The sequence below is a fragment of the Phalangium opilio genome, unplaced genomic scaffold (genome assembly GCF_054372755.1).
Source record: "Phalangium opilio isolate 3A_F unplaced genomic scaffold, DU_Popi_V2 ptg000087l_1, whole genome shotgun sequence".
Classification (NCBI taxonomy): domain Eukaryota; kingdom Metazoa; phylum Arthropoda; class Arachnida; order Opiliones; family Phalangiidae; genus Phalangium; species Phalangium opilio.
This window is the reverse complement of record NW_028324192.1, coordinates 201,470-218,009: the sequence shown is the minus strand read 5'-3', so window position 1 is coordinate 218,009 and position 16,540 is coordinate 201,470. Positions and strand designations below refer to the sequence as shown.

General features: G+C 39.7%; 2 protein-coding genes across 2 annotated transcripts; both read left to right on the top strand.

Moving 5' to 3' along the window:
- The first annotated feature begins 4,961 nt into the window (after positions 1-4,961).
- Positions 4,962-5,850, top strand: LOC149649645 (uncharacterized). The gene is made up of 2 exons (XM_089849181.1): positions 4,962-5,350; positions 5,412-5,850. Exons 1-2 carry the CDS (start codon positions 4,989-4,991, stop codon positions 5,848-5,850), a joined length of 801 nt encoding a protein of 266 aa, XP_089705307.1. The 5' UTR covers positions 4,962-4,988.
- A 4,303-nt stretch (positions 5,851-10,153) lies between these two features.
- LOC149649644 (uncharacterized) lies at positions 10,154-16,247 on the top strand. The gene is made up of 3 exons (XM_089849180.1): positions 10,154-10,642; positions 10,708-14,110; positions 14,164-16,247. The coding sequence occupies exons 1-3, from the start codon at positions 10,154-10,156 to the stop codon at positions 16,245-16,247; spliced, it is 5,976 nt and encodes a 1,991-aa protein (XP_089705306.1).
- Positions 16,248-16,540: the final 293 nt, after the last annotated feature.

Below are 16,540 nucleotides of genomic sequence, written 5' to 3'. Positions count from 1 at the left end.
TGTAGGTACTTGTGGGTGCTTCTAGGTACTTGTGGATGCTTCTAGGTACTTGTGGGTGCTTGTAGGTACTTGTGGGTGCTTGTAGGTACTTGTGGGTGCTTTTAGGTACTTGTGGGTGCTTGTAGGTACTTGTTGGTACCTGTGGGTGCTTGTGGGTACTTGTGGGTGCTTGTGGGTACTTGTGGGTGCTTGTCGGCACTTGTGGGTGCTTGTGGATACTTGTGGGTGCTTGTGGGTGCTTGTTGGTACTTGTGGGTGCTTGTGGGTACTAGTGGGTGCTTGTGGGTGCTTGTGGGTACTTGTGGGTACTTGTGGGTGCTTGTAGGTACTTGTGGGTGCTTGTAGGTACTTGTGGGAGTTTCTAGGTACTTGTGGGAGTTTCTAGGTACTTGTGGGCGCTTGTGGGTGCTTCTAGGTACTTGTGGGTGCTTGTGGGTACTTGTGGGTGCTTGTAGGTACTTGTGGGTGCTTCTAGGTACTTGTGGATGCTTCTAGGTACTTGTGGGTGCTTGTAGGTACTTGTGGGTGCTTGTAGGTACTTGTGGGTGCTTGTAGGTACTTGTGGGTGCTTGTAGGTACTTGTTGGTACCTGTGGGTGCTTGTGGGTACTTGTGGGTGCTTGTGGGTTTTTGTGGGTGCTTGTCGGCACTTGTGGGTGCTTGTGGATACTTGTGGGTGCTTGTGGGTGCTTGTTGGTACTTGTGGGTGCTTGTGGGTACTTGTGGGTGCTTCTAGGTACTTGTGGATGCTTCTAGGTACTTGTGGGTGCTTGTAGGTACTTGTGGGTGCTTGTAGGTACTTGTGGGTGCTTGTAGGTACTTGTGGGTGCTTGTAGGTACTTGTGGGTGCTTGTAGGTTCTTGTGGGTGCTTGTAGGTACTTGTTGGTACCTGTGGGTGCTTGTGGGTGCTTGTGGGTACTTGTGGGTGCTTGTGGGTACTTGTGGGTGCTTGTGGGTACTTGTGGGTACTTGTGGGTGCTTGTGGGTACTTTTGGGTGCTTGTGGGTACTTGTGGGTGCTTGTGGGTGCTTGTCGGCACTTGTGGGTGCTTGTCGGCACTTGTGGGTGCTTGTGGATACTTGTGGGTGCTTGTGGGTGCTTGTTGGTACTTGTGGGTGCTTGTGGGTACTTGTGGGTGCTTGTGGGTACTTGTGGGTACTTGTGGGTGCTTGTGGGTACTTGCGGGTGCTTGTGGGTACTTGTGGGTGCTTATGGGTACTTGTGGGTGCTTGTGGGTACTTGTGGGTGCTTGTCGGCACTTATGGGTGCTTGTCGGCACTTGTGGGTGCTTGTCGGCACTTGTGGGTGCTTGTGGGTACTTTTAGGTACTTGTAGGTGCTTGTATGTGCTTGTGGGTACTTGTAGGTACTTGTGGGTACTTGTAGGTGCTTGTGGGTGCTTGAGGGTGCTTGTAGGTACTTGTGGGTGCTTCTAGGTACTTGTGGAAGCTTCTAGGTACTTGTGGGTGCTTGTAGGTACTTGTGGGTGCTTGTAGGTACTTGTGGGTGCTTGTAGGTACTTGTGGGTGCTTGTAGGTACTTGTTGGTACTTGTGGGTGCTTGTGGGTACTTGTGGGTGCTTGTGGGTACTTGTGGGTACTTGTGGGTGCTTGTGGGTACTTGTGGGTGCTTGTGGGTACTTGTGGGTGCTTGTGGGTACTTGTGGGTGCTTGTGGGTACTTGTGGGTACTTGTGGGTACTTGTGGGTGCTTGTGGGTACTTGTAGGTACTTGTGGGTGCTTGTGGGTGCTTGTTGGTACTTGTAAGTGCTTGTGGGTACTTGTGGGTGCTTGTGGGTACTTGTGGGTGCTTGTGGGTACTTGTGGGTGCTTGTAGGTACTTGTGGGTGCTTGTAGGTACTTGTGGGAGTTTCTAGGTACTTGTGGGAGTTTCTAGGTACTTGTGGGCGCTTGTGGGTGCTTCTAGGTACTTGTGGGTGCTTGTGGGTACTTGTGGGTGCTTGTAGGTACTTGTGGGTGCTTCTAGGTACTTGTGGATGCTTCTAGGTACTTGTGGGTGCTTGTAGGTACTTGTGGGTGCTTGTAGGTACTTGTGGGTGCTTTTAGGTACTTGTGGGTGCTTGTAGGTACTTGTTGGTACCTGTGGGTGCTTGTGGGTACTTGTGGGTGCTTGTGGGTACTTGTGGGTGCTTGTCGGCACTTGTGGGTGCTTGTGGATACTTGTGGGTGCTTGTGGGTGCTTGTTGGTACTTGTGGGTGCTTGTGGGTACTTGTGGGTGCTTGTGGGTGCTTGTGGGTACTTGTGGGTACTTGTGGGTGCTTGTGGGTACTTGCGGGTGCTTGTGGGTACTTGTGGGTGCTTATGGGTACTTGTGGGTGCTTGTGGGTACTTGTGGGTGCTTGTGGGTACTTGTGGGTGCTTGTCGGCACTTATGGGTGCTTGTCGGCACTTGTGGGTGCTTGTCGGCACTTGTGGGTGCTTGTGGGTACTTTTAGGTACTTGTAGGTGCTTGTATGTGCTTGTGGGTACTTGTAGGTACTTGTGGGTACTTGTAGGTGCTTGTGGGTGCTTGTGGGTACTTGTGGGTGCTTGTAGGTACTTGTGGGTGCTTGTAGGTACTCGTGGGTGCTTGTAGGTACTTGTGGGTGCTTCTAGGTACTTGTGAAAGCTTCTAGGTACTTGTGGGTGCTTGTAGGTACTTGTGGGTGCTTGTAGGTACTTGTGGGTGCTTGTAGGTACTTGTGGGTGCTTGTAGGTACTTGTGGGTGCTTATAGGTACTTGTTGGTACTTGTGGGTGCTTGTGGGTACTTGTGGGTGCTTGTGGGTACTTGTGGGTACTTGTGGGTGCTTGTGGGTGCTTGTGGGTACTTGTGGGTGCTTGTGGGTACTTGTGGGTGCTTGTGGGTACTTGTGGGTGCTTGTGGGTACTTGTGGGTGCTTGTGGGTGCTTGTGGGTGCTTGTGGGTACTTGTGGGTGCTTGTGGGTGCTTGTAGGTACTTGTGGGTGCTTGTGGGTGCTTGTTGGTACTTGTGGGTGCTTGTGGGTACTTGTGGGTGCTTGTGGGTACTTGTGGGTACTTGTGGGTGCTTGTAGGTACTTGTGGGTGCTTGTAGGTACTTGTGGGAGTTTCTAGGTACTTGTGGGCGCTTGTGGGTGCTTCTAGGTACTTGTGGGTGCTTGTGGGTACTTGTGGGTGCTTGTAGGTACTTATAGGTGCTTGTAGGTACTTGCTCCGGGTGTTTGTAGGAACCTTTGCTACATAAAAGTTTGAAATTGACAATCTCGGATCGTCTTTGTGAAGTTTTAAGGATATCCGAATTTCATATTGGCCTTATGACAATTTTGAGCTAAATGTTAAACGGACATAAATCAGCATTTTTAAAAATTTTGTAAAATTGTCCATTTGGTCCTATTTCTGGGGTAAAAAAATGTATTATGTTAATTACAATAAGAATACTAACTTTTATTGATTTAGGTTTTTTTCAAGTATCGTTATAAATAAATGTCTGATTGAGCTAAATTTGTGGTCCCTTTATATAAGTTTCTGCTTAGTGCAGATTTTGAAAATGTAAAACATTTTCTTAACATTCTTAATTAAAATGAAGACTGAAGGAACAGATATTAATCAAAAATGTCTTGATTAGAATCAAGACCTAAAAAGTATCGATAAGACTGAGGTTATCACTTGTCTGAAGGATCAGATATTAATTTTTCTTTTTAATTGAAACTTGAATGCATGCTTAAGAAAAAACAACGTTCCATTACCGTTTTCCGTTGAAATATATTATTTTACTGCTAATCAATTTCAAAAATTTACTTATCTCGGCTTTTCGACCACAATTCCATTCCCCGAAAACATTTTATCATTACATTTATTACCTTTGGGAGATAACGTGTCAAAATAATCTATAAAACAATAAAAAAAACTGTAATAGCGGTCTGTTTAGCCATGACAAGAACCTTTTAAAAGTTTCAAGCACTATATAACCCTTTCGAGACTAACAGGACCTGAGCAAACTATAGCTCAACCTGCTACTAGCACGACCAGGGAGAATTGATGTAAACTGGAGTTTAAATTTCATCATATGCGACCTCGGCCTTGAAACTCTCCCATAGTCCCAGTGTGTGTAGAACATAATTTTTTCGCTGTTATCTGCCAAAATCAATCTTTCTTGGTAGTGCCGCCTCCTCACTTGAATTTTTCATGATATATTAAGGTTTGAACGAACAAAATTCTAGATTACCATTTTTACTACCATGTCCCTCTGCTAACTTGAAGCAAACTTTCCTCTCTTTTTGCTGCTCATAACCGGTGCCATTCCCTTGACTTTCTGTTCGTTATAACTACTATCATGAGTTTATTTAATTCAAACCAAAATATAAAAAAATGGGTTTTTTCCTTTTGTGCTACTTAGAATTTACAAAGGTATATAACGTTGTCCGTGCCATATCAAATAGTCTCTTACCATTGTTAGAAACTTGAGAGAGAAATTGGGCAGTAACACTGATCATGCGAACTATGAGAAAGAACAATACGACGGTTGACTAAAGTACAGTTGATATTACATCATTTTGCAAAACCGCGAGTAAAAATCTTACTGTCCCTATTGAATTTGGCGCCATTGGTTTTAGAATAATTAAAATGTTCCACTGCGAAGCGTGCCGGTCACGAATGGGGATGTAACGTCTTTAGGAACCCTTTAAAATGCAAAACCATACACGTACTCTCCCAAAAGTAATTAATGTAATGATAAAATGTTTTCGGGGAATGGAATTGTGGTCGAAAAGCCGAGATAAGTAAATTTTTGAAATTGATTACCAGTAAAATAATTTATTTCAACGGAAAACGGTAATGGAACGTTGTTTTTTCTTAAGCATGCATTTAAGTTTCAATTAAAAAGAAAAATTAATATCTGATCCTTCAGACAAGTGATAACCTCAGTCTTATCGATACTTTTTAGGTCTTGATTCTAATCAAGACATTTTTGATTAATTATATTTGGTTTTATATCAGTTATTGGTATCAATGGCGTCATCTGACTCAACTTCAACTAGCCCAAAAATATTTAAAAACCCACTATTAGAAATGGAGGCTGTTATAGGGAAAAAGAGTTTGTGGCCAGAAGACATAAGGAGATGGATTATGTTAAAACATTCAGAGTCTCCTGACCAAATTTTGAAAATATGCGCTTTCGCGTATATTAATTCGTTGAACCCGTATGTATTGGAGAGAGTAATTGCCGCTACTGGAGGTAACACAGCATATGCTGATTACAAGTCTGCCATTCACGCGATATATTTTTCTTGGAACATGAGCAAGGACCTCAGACGGATTTATACTGCTTACAATATCAAAAGGGGCTGTTACCTTAATTTAAACTTAGAAGAGTAAGTCAACAATCTGACATATTATATGGCAGAACAGTTTATTTTATATAATAATTTTTAGTCGTAAAGGGTATGGACCTGCGCCTAGACCAATATATTTGTCACCAACAAGATCTCCAAATAATTCATTGTGGCGCCAGCCAAGCAATCAAAGTCCTGTTTGTGCTTCACCAGTAAAACGTCAGCATTCAGAGTGTCAATCTATGACATCTTCAACAACACCGAAACGAGTGTGCTCCAAAATTCTTCCTTGCTACTCTGAAGATGAAATTGATTTAATCATTTCTCAAGTACCTGAAACATCACTTTCTCCAACTACTTCGAGTCTGGAAATTGTTCCTGAAAAGTTCATTTCTGAAGTACCTAAATCACTGGTTTCTCCAACTAATTCGAGCCTGGAAATTGTTCCTGAAAAGTCCATTTCTGAAGTACCAAACCACTGGTTTCTCCAACTACTTCAAGCCTGGAAATTGTTCCTGAAAGTTGAGGAGCGAATTTAAAGAATAGTAGTGAAACGTGTGATATAGTTTTTGATGCTCAATCAAAAAAATCAGCTCTAGAATTAAAGTCTGTGGAAGTCGAGAAAACTACGAAAATGACACCTGAAACCATTAATGTATCACCTTCAAAATCTGAGTGTGTGAATCTAGAGTAAACAAATGAAATGAGGTTGAATTTCCTAATGCCACAGATAAAAAAAAGAATTCATAGGCTTAAACAATAATCCAACGCTCAATGCTTAAGAACTTTTAAACAAATTTTGACAGTTTAAGACTTCCTTAAATTAGTTAACATCAACTATTTTAAGCTGTGAACTAAAAATATCTACAGACGTTGTGATAAGAGACTATTGAGAACAAAGAATTAGTGAAACGTGTATCAATTTTTTGCCAGGTGATTAGAGTGGTTTACTTTAAGCCTTGTTTTGAAAATACCTAGTCTTTTTAAGTGATATAGAGGTTCTTTTATGTGAACTGTAAATCTGAAATGCGCCAAAAATACTTCATCTTTTTAAGTGATATAGAGGTACTTTATATGAACTTTATATCTGAAATGCGCCGAAAATACCTAGTCTTTTTAAGTGATATAGACGTACTTTATCTGAACTTTAAGTCTGAAATGCGACGTCCCACAATTTTAATGAAAAATATTTTATCTAAACAAATATTTCTTCCATCTCTAGGAAATTTACCAATAGTGATATTTTTCCCCATTTTCCAAAAGAGTTATGAAAATCTCCCAATTTTTCAATATAGTTATGAAAACCCCCCCAATATTTCAATATAGTTATGAAAACCCCCCATATATTTCAATGTTATGAAAACCCCCCATATATTTCAATGTTATGAAAACCCCCCATATATTTCAATGTTATGAAAACCCCCCATATATTTCAATGTTATGAAAACCCCCCAATTTTTCTGTTTAGTTATGAAAATAGAAATCTCCCAATTTTTCTGTATAATTATGAAAATCCCCCAATTTTTCAATATAGTTATGAAAATCCCCCCAAATTTTCCATATAGTTATGAAAATAGAAATCTCCCAATTTTTCTGTATAATTATGAAAATCCCCTAATTTTTCTGTATAATTATGAAAATCCCCCCAATTTTTCAATATAGTTATGAAAATCCCCCCAATTTTTCAATATTTCAATATAGTTATGAAAATCCCCCCAATTTTTCAATATAGTTATGAAAATCCCCCCAATTTTCCATGACAGTTTGAAACCCCCCCAATTTGTCTGTATAGTTATGAAAATAGAAATCTCCCAATTTTTCTGTATAATTATGAAAATCCCCCAATTTTTCAATATAGTTATGAAAATCCCCCAATTTTCCATGACAGTTTGAAACCCCCCCAATTTGTCTGTATAGTTATGAAAATAGAAATCTCCCAATTTTTCTGTATAATTATGAAAATCCCCCAATTTTTCAATATAGTTATGAAAATCCCCCCAATTTTTCAATATAGTTATGAAAATCCCCCCAATTTTTCCATATAGTTATGAAAATCCCCCCAATTTTTCCATATAGTTATGAAAATCCCCCCAATTTTTCAATATAGTTATGAAAATCCCCCCAATTTTTCAATATTTCAATATAGTTATGAAAATCCCCCCAATTTTTCAATATTTCAATATAGTTATGAAAATCCCCCCAATTTTTCAATATAGTTATGAAAATCCCCCCCCCCCCATTTTTCAATATAGTTATGAAAATCCCCCCAATTTTTCAATATTTCAATATAGTAATGAAAATCCCCCCAATTTTTCAATATTTCAATATAGTTATGAAAATCCCCCCAATTTTTCAATATTTCAATATAGTTATGAAAATCCCCCCAATTTTTCAATATAGTTATGAAAATCCCCCAATTTTCCAATGTTATGAAAATCCCCCCAATTTTTCCATATAGTTATGAAAATCCCCAATTTTTCTGTATAGTTATGAAAATAGAAATCTCCCAATTTTTCAATATAGTTATGAAAACCGCCCAATATTTCAATATAGTTATGAAAACCCCCCAATATTTCAATATAGTTATGAAAATCCCCCTAATGTTTCTGTATAGTTATGAAATCCCCCCAATTTTTCTGTATAGTTATGAAATCCCCGCAATTTTTCAATATGCTTAATTCATGTTTTTATTAAAATGTAAAGGACTCTAAGATTTGGTACATGTTGACTCAATTCAAGCTGAATGATTTTTGTTTTTAAATAAAAGCTGGACATGGTTGTAAATTGACTGACATGCGCCTATTTGATCATTTGTTCAATATTGAGATTTAAATCTTTATTAGCATCAATTGGAGTTTGCTCTACTTGGCAAAGACCATGCGTTTTCGTTATCAATTTTCAAAACATTTGAACTAAAACTACGTCATCAAGAAATATTTTTTTCTTTTTTTCACACTGCCTACTAGAGCACTTTAGAGCGGGAGACCCAACGCGGCCCACTCTGAAGGGCCGTGAGTGAAGCGGTCGTATGTGATTAAACAGGGAAGGAGTTATGGTTTGTACAGGTGGTGACGGATGATGGAAATGGGGTAAGTCACCGCCTGCGGACACGGGGTAGTCGTCACCTTTAGGAGAGCATCGCCGACAAGTCCCTTATTCCCCCAAACTTTGTCGCCCAGTAGCTTGGCTTACAGGAGTGCGCCACACATCCGACATCAAGAAACCTTCCACAAATGTTTTGATTTTAAAATAAAATAATAAATATTTGAAATTGGAAATAGTATCCATCTACAAAATAGGGAGCTTTCTGTTGGGGGAGGATCTAAGATTCGTGAGATAAGTGTCTAGCTTTTCCGAAATTCAAACTCGTGCACTGCACCTGCGGTCAGGGCCGGAAATAAGAAAAAAAATTTATGGTACATGTATCCAGTGACGTCCCCTTTGACTTCAAAATTTATGACATAAATTTTATGTCCACTGGATTGAGCAAAAATAGTGTCACATTTTCATAGTTAAGCTATCAAAACTTCGGGAAGTTTTTAATAAAATTATGGGGCATTTTAAAATTTTATTGGACAATGTCCAGTAGGACATTGGACATGGTCCAATAAAATGTGCTTATTTCCGGCCCAGCCCAGAGAGAATTTAGAAGGGGAGTGGAAGGCCCCCCCTTTGACTCTATTAAACGTGATGACGCCCAAACAAGATGTCGCGTTGAGCTTTTTGGGGTAGGCGAGTTTCCGGTCACGTGTTCTAAAATCTATCTATTACAAACGCATCATACCGGAAATCGACCTGCCTAGATAACGTTTAGCAGACGACGTTGCGCTACATTCCAAACCACCCCTTCCACTCCCCTTTTAAATTCTCTCTGCCCAGCCTGCGGTTTTTACCTGCGAACGTCACGTGACGTTATCGACTCTTGAGTCTTTCTTGACTTCATAACATATATCGCCGAATGATTTACTTTGAAGACTTAAATAATAATTATTGCAGCTAAGTATTATTTGGTGATCTAAGCAAGATCACATTTATTGTAGTTTTTTTAGCTATATCTTTAATCTAATTATTCTCTTGTAGTGTAAAACAACTCGGGGCCAGTTCCCAGTTGTTCTCAAACTTCTCATATTATTAAGCCTTGTACTGTACAGCGTTAAAGTTGCTAACTGCTTGCAGCACTTGCGTTAAAGTTGCTAACTGCTTGCAGCACTTGCTAAACTATAACGTTTTTAATTTTTCATTCTCTAAATTTTAAGTTTCCCTTTACTTTATTTTACTAGGTTGTAAATTATTATAAACTATCGCAATTCAACATTGTTAAGCCTATTCACTTTAAATAATTTTTTGATCCAAGCAAGATCACTATCTTCTAAATTTTTATTTTAAACTATCCTATCTATTTCTGTACATTTATAATAATAACACTAACGAAATAAGTTATTCCTCAAACATTATAGTGTATTTTGATAAGTTGAACTAAACAGAGTTATAAAATGGCTTCAAATGACAAAGAATCACCGAAAGAAAGAATGAGGAGATTACGCCAGAATTCAGAATATAAAGAAAAAGAAAATGCACGTCGCCGACAAATGTATGCTGAAAAAAAGAAAAAAAATAACAACTCTACATTCGATAGTCCTTTAACAAACCTTTCAAAGCACCAGGACTGCTCAACATTCCAAGGTCCCCCAATATTTGATGGCTCTTCAACTAGCCAAGGTCCCCCAATAATTGATGGCTCTTCAACTAGCCAAGGTCCCCCAATAATTGATGGCTCTTCAACTAGCCAAGGTCCCCCAATAATTGATGGCTCTTCAACTAGCCAAGGTCCCCCAATAATTGATGGCTTTTCAACTAGCCAAGGTCCGCCAATTTTTGATGGCTCTGCAACAAGCCAAGGTCCGCCAATTTTTGATGGCTCTGCAACAAGCCAAGGTCCCCCAATATTTGATGGCCCTTCAACAAGTCAAGGGCCCCCAATTTTTTATGGCCCTTCAACAAGTCAAGGGCCCCCAATTTTTTATGACCCTTCAACAAGTCAAGGGCCCCCAATTTTTTATGGCCCTTCAACAAGTCAAGGGCCCCCAATTTTTTATGGCCCTTCAACAAGTCAAGGGCCCCCAATTTTTTATGGCCCTTCAACAAGCCAAGGGCCCCCAATTTTTTATGGCCCTTCAACAAGCCAAGGGCCCCCAATTTTTTATGGCCCTTCAACAAGCCAAGGGCCCCCAATTTTTCATGGCCCTTCAACAAACCAAGGGCCCCCAATTTTTCATGGCCCTTCAACAAACCAAGGGCCCCCAATTTTTTATGGCCCTTCAACTAGCCAAGGTCCCCCAATTTTTTATGGCCCTTCAACTAGCCATGGCCCCACAAATAGTACTATTCCGTCTAAGTTGGAGAGAGATAGAAGGTCTAAAAAATTAAGAAGGGGAAATGAAGCCTATGCTCAAGCTGAAAATCAAAGAGATAATTTGTCGAGACAGAATAGACGTCTAGATTCCAATTATATACAAAGTGAAATCCAGAGAGACAATCGTACAAGACAAATTAGGCGTCAAGATCCGTTCTACGCTGAATCTGAATTACAGAGAGACAACTCTAGAAGGCAAATTAGACGTGAAGGTTCTGTCCAGAGGGAGCTTATAAGAGATCATGAAAGAAGAACCTTTGGAAAACAAGATCCACAATATTATGAAAATACCTATCTCCAAAATATATTGGATGGTCCAGATCATGTATGCGAATGCTGTTCTGGACTATTTTTCCTTACTTCTGTTAAAAGAATAGACTCAGCTAAATACTTAGCGGTTGAAGGAATACGTCAAAACGTGCTACCGTCGCATATTTTGTTGTGTAGTTCTTGCCACAGCTGTATTTCTCGAAAGAAAGTACCACCACTCTCTAAAGAAAATGGCTACATTTTTCCCGAATTACCTTCAGAGTTGAAAAATCTAACGGAACTGGAGTATAGAATGATATCTCCTCGATTACCATTTATGCAGATAAGAAAACTAGGAGTTGATCAGCAAAGAGGCATTCGCGGTAATGTCGTAAATGTACCCGTTTCAATCGACTCTTCAGTTTCAATTCTACCCAGAAGTCCCAGTGACACTCAAGTTGTTCAAATTAAACTCATGAGGAAGAAGGAATATCAACACCACTATATGTTTGAAACCGTTCGTCCCAGAAAAATTATGGATGCCTTAAAGTTCCTAATAACAACTCCGCTATATTTAAAACATGAAGTTACAGTTCCAGATGACGTGGCTTTGGAATTCAGCCAATCAAATAGCATAGATTTCGTATCAAATGAAGAAGACATGTCAATTGTAGCAAGCAACACACCCTCTATTGGTAGAGATCTACGAGAGAATGCTGTAGCAGAACCTCAACAAGTACTTGACAGCGACGAGGAATGGGACGAAATTGATGAAGAAACTCCATTAAATAATGGCAACAGAGATACCCTTTTGCTTTCTTCTGAAGATCTAATTACACCTCAGATTGAAAGTATTGCTTATGCGCCTGGAGAAGGGCAGAGACCACAATCTATTCTTTATGATGAAGACTCTGAATACCTTTCTTTCCCGCAAATTTACGCTGGCCAAACCTTGATGCTACCACCGAAGGCAACATACACACAACAAATAAAATGGGAGTTCAGATGCAGCGACAGGCGCTGTGCTTCGAATATTCCGAAAATATGTTATTCCTATGTTAAATTAGTATCATCAAAACTACGAAGCGCTACTAATATTTGCATGAGAAAAACAAAGTCCAAAGCCGGCCAACCATACACAGCGGGAGCATTAACAGCACCTGGAAGTTTGGATTCCTTGGTGAAACACGATGATGGTTACAAAGTTTTAGAAAGCGTCAGATCTTCCCCTGGCTATTTACAACAACGTGAGAAAGATCTTTTGGCTATGGTTCGTCAACTTGGTAATCCTACGTGGTTCCTCACTTTGAGTGCGGCTGAGTCGAAATGGGAAGAGCTTTTGGAGTCCTTGTGCGTCATTGCCGGACACCCGCGAGACACTGCGAAAGAATATGTCAAAACCTTGGGATTTATGGAGAGAGCTAAGCTTATCAACGAGGACCCTGTCACCTGCAGCATATATTTTGATTATCGTCTGAGAAAATTTTTCAAGTTTCTACGAAGCAAGGAGTCACCGATTGGTACCATTGATGATTACTATATTAGAATTGAGTTCCAAATGAGGGGATCACCACACGCTCATATTCTCCTCTGGAATAAAAACGCTCCACAATTGAGAACCGATAACTCCAATCTGGAAGAGGTTATCATATTCATTGATTCCAACATTACTTGCTCGAAGGGGGATGGAAGTGAAAAATGGAACAACTTGGTCAAGCTGCAAACCCACAAGCATTCCAAAACCTGTCGTAAGAAGAATGATAGTGGACAGTCATCGTGTCGTTTTGGAATACCTTTTCCTCCAATGGGAAGAACCATTATTTACGACCCTTCTAAACGTGATGAAATCGAAAACGTTGAAGAGGTTGAAGCCTTAAGCAAATTGGTGCGAAATGCTATCGAGAAATTGTGTGTTGAAACTGCACCGGAAACATTTGAAGAATTTTTGGAAACTCTGAGCGTGACGGAAGAGGAATATATTGCAGCTGTAACTTATCCAATTAGAAGGTGCACTGTACTTCTTAAAAGATCACCAAAAGAAATTAGAATCAATCCATACAACAAGAAGATTTTGGAGTTATGGAACGCTAATATGGATCTCCAATACGTCTTAGACCCGTACGCCTCTCTCATGTATATCGTTTCCTACATTGGTAAAGCCCAAAAGGGTATGTCAATGCTTCTCAGAGAAGCTATCAAAGACGCAAAAAATAAAGGCAGTGGTATAAAAGAGAGATTAAAGGTTATTGCTAATAAATTCATTCATTGTGAAGAAATTAGCGCCCAAGAATGCTGCTACATACTTCTTTCCATACCAATTTGTCGGAGCAGTCGTGCTCACGTTTTCATAAACACTTCACCGCCAGAAGAGAGGGTGCACATTCTGAAAAGGCCATCTGAATTGGAATTATTGCCCGATGATAGTACTGACGTTTTTTCTGATGGCATCATCGAGCACTACGTTGCGAGACCGGATGAACTGGAAAATCTCAGTCTAGCCGCTTTCGCCTCATGGTATGAGTTTTCCCGAACCAAACGCAATAGAAGAACCCAAAATTTGAACGAAGATGAAGACCAAGAAATTGAAACGACTTCTGTGGAAACGTCTCTTGAGCTGAAAGATTCTTCAGGATACGTCAGGAAAAGGATGCAGGCCAAAGTAATCAGATTCAAAAAGTACAGTATGGTAAAAGATCTCAAAAATTACTGTCGAATGGAACTGATGTTATTTTTACCTTGGCGTTGCGAGGAAACCGAATTACTAGAAGCTAACGTTGAAGAAATCTATGAAGCCCATAAGCTGGAAATATCTCAAGCTAGAAGGGAATTTATAAGTGAAATTGATGATTTGGATCTGGACCAAATGATTCAAGAAGTAAGAGAAAACCAACATACAAATGAAGTTCAAAATATTCAACCTATGATTGAACATCAAAACGAACGTGACAGAAGTTTCACTTTGGATGATCCACAATATTATGTCAACTCTCTTCAAGAAGCTGTTTGTGACATAACTTCTGATATTCAACAGACAAGCACTGCCGATTTCACTCCAACAATTACTCTGGTGAACCATGAAGAATATTACAGCATGCTTCGAAAACTTAACTTGAAGCAGCGAGAGATTTTTACTACGTGCTTAATCATTTCAAAACATCTCGAGAAGAACCTTTGAGGATTCTCATTACAGGGGGTGCTGGTGTTGGAAAAAGTCTCTTGATTCAAGCCATTTTTGAGGCCGTATCCACACATGAAAAGAACAGGCCTGGTGCTGATCCATCACGATTATCCGTTTTAAGAACAGCGTTCACCGGTAAAGCGGCTTTTAATATTGATGGTGTCACTCTTCACTCTGCCTTTAACTTGCCAACTAATCAATTTTCCGGCAAGATGAACCCTTTGGACAATGACACTTTGAACAGAAAAAGGTGTTCTCTTTTAGGCCTGAAACTTCTGATAATAGATGAAATATCTATGTGTGGAGCCAAAATCTTCAATTATATTAATGTAAGAGCCCAACAAATCTTCGGATCTTCAAAGCATTTTGGTGGTATTTCAGTTATTCTCGTGGGAGACTACAACCAATTACCACCTGTTGGGGATAATTACACATTCATGCCCTTAAAGGAGAAGAATAACCCCTATGCGGCGCTAATTGGAAGTCCACTGTGGGAAGAATTTAAGCTGTATGAGCTTGACGAAATTATGAGACAAAAAGATGACAAAATATTCGCTATGGCTTTAAATCGAATGTCCATGGGAGAGATGACACCCGCCGACATCGATTTGTTTCGAAGCCTGGAAACATCTATTTCAAGACCTCTGCCTCTGGAATCCCTTCATTTGTTTGCAACAAATGATGAAGTAAATGCGTTTAATGAATTAAAGCTATGTTCACAGAATGCTGAAAAGGTATGCTCAGTTGCATTTGACTCGGCTACGGGTGACGCTAGCAATGAAATCAAAACAAGAATTCTTGAAGCAGTAAAAACCTTGAAAACCCAAGAAACCAGCGGTTTACCAAGAGAATTAAGTCTAATGGTTGGTATCAGGTACATGATCACCAACAATTTGAACACTGCCGATGGCCTAGTAAATGGTGCAACTGGAAGATTACGAAAAATACAGTATAGTCAAAATCGAAAAGGTGAACAGGTCCCTGTTCGAGTTTGGATCGAATTTAATGATGAAAAGACTGGAAAAGAGACTAGAGCGCAGTTTCAAGGATTAATGGCAGCCAATAACATTAACGAATTATGGACGCCTATTGAGAAGATCGTTAGAAGTTTCACCAGACGATCAGGACAGAAAAACATCTACGTATCAAGAAAGCAGTATCCTCTAGTAATTGCCGAAGCTATTACGATACACAAGAGTCAAGGAGACACATACTCCGAAGTAGTTGTTCATCTCGGTCAAAAGAGAAGTATTAAAAGGTCTCAATTATACGTTGCCTGTAGTAGAGCCAAAACTTCAAACGGTTTGTTCATCGTGGGAAAGTTCACAGCGCCTAAACCAGTGGTTAAAAGTAAAGACGCTGTTGCCTTAGAGATGGAGCGACTTCGAAAAGATTGTCCATTGATTCTATCTATTTTGGGTAAAAGAATATCTATTTATGTACATAACGTACAGTCTTTAAATTGCCATTTACCGGATGTCATCTCAGATCTCAAAATAATGGAATCGGATATGGTATTTCTAGTGGAAACCTGGGCCAAAGAGGCTGACAATTTTAAAATCCCTGGATTTTCTGAGCTAAATGGTATTCGACTTCCTCTTGAGTCTCGACGAAAACCATATGGAGTATCAGCTTACATCAAAGAAAATGTAACTCACACCAGGATCCGTCGGTACACTGCCGAACCGTCAAGAACCTGTCATATTGAATGCTTGTGGTTTTCTGGGATGTTAGGCGATTTATGCCTTTCTGTCCTAGCACTTTACTGTTCACCACATTGCAACATTCGAGACATAATATATGGTATTGGAAAATGTGTGGCGGACTATTATGATGAAGATATTCCCAGCGTCATTGTTGGCGACTTCAACATTAACCTTCTTGAGACATCGTCTCTTGAATCTCAGAAACTAGTTGATTTCTTCTCTGATAATGGGTTTCAACTTTTACAAGGTCTCAGCTTGAAGCAATCAACTGATGGTGGTACTCAACTTGATTTGGCATTTGCTGATGAAAAATTTTCCACCCTTTTCAGCGCTAGTTATCGAGAATGTTACTATTCTTATCATAAAGGAATATGTTTACATTTGAAATAACCCAGAAGCTATGACATGAAAGAATATGATCTGATGAAACTACAAGGTCAACAGTAATCTTGATGAAACTACAAGTTCAACAGTAATCTTGATGAAACTACAAAGTCAACACTGATCTTGTTGAAACTATAAGGTCAACAGTGATCTTGATGAAACTACAAGGTCAATAGTCATCTTGATGAAACTACATGATCATCAGTGATATGGGTCAAACTACAAGATTAACAGTCCAACACATTTTTTAGAAGAAACTTCAAGATCTATGCTATCCAAATGAATTCACAACTACAAAG

What these genes read in the sequence shown, in the direction of transcription:
- LOC149649645 (XM_089849181.1), top strand. Translation starts at nt 4,989, where the DNA reads ATGGCGTCATCTGACTCAACTTCAACTAGCCCAAAAATATTTAAAAAC. An exon ending in CTTAATTTAAACTTAGAAGA is followed by an intron (nt 5,351 to 5,411) that starts GTAAGTCAACAA and finishes AATAATTTTTAG; the next exon opens with TCGTAAAGGGTATGGACCTG.
- LOC149649644 (XM_089849180.1), top strand. Translation starts at nt 10,154, where the DNA reads ATGGCTTTTCAACTAGCCAAGGTCCGCCAATTTTTGATGGCTCTGCAA. An exon ending in TGGCCCTTCAACTAGCCAAG is followed by an intron (nt 10,643 to 10,707) that starts GTCCCCCAATTT and finishes ATTCCGTCTAAG; the next exon opens with TTGGAGAGAGATAGAAGGTC. An exon ending in GCGAGAGATTTTTACTACGT is followed by an intron (nt 14,111 to 14,163) that starts GCTTAATCATTT and finishes TTCTCATTACAG; the next exon opens with GGGGTGCTGGTGTTGGAAAA.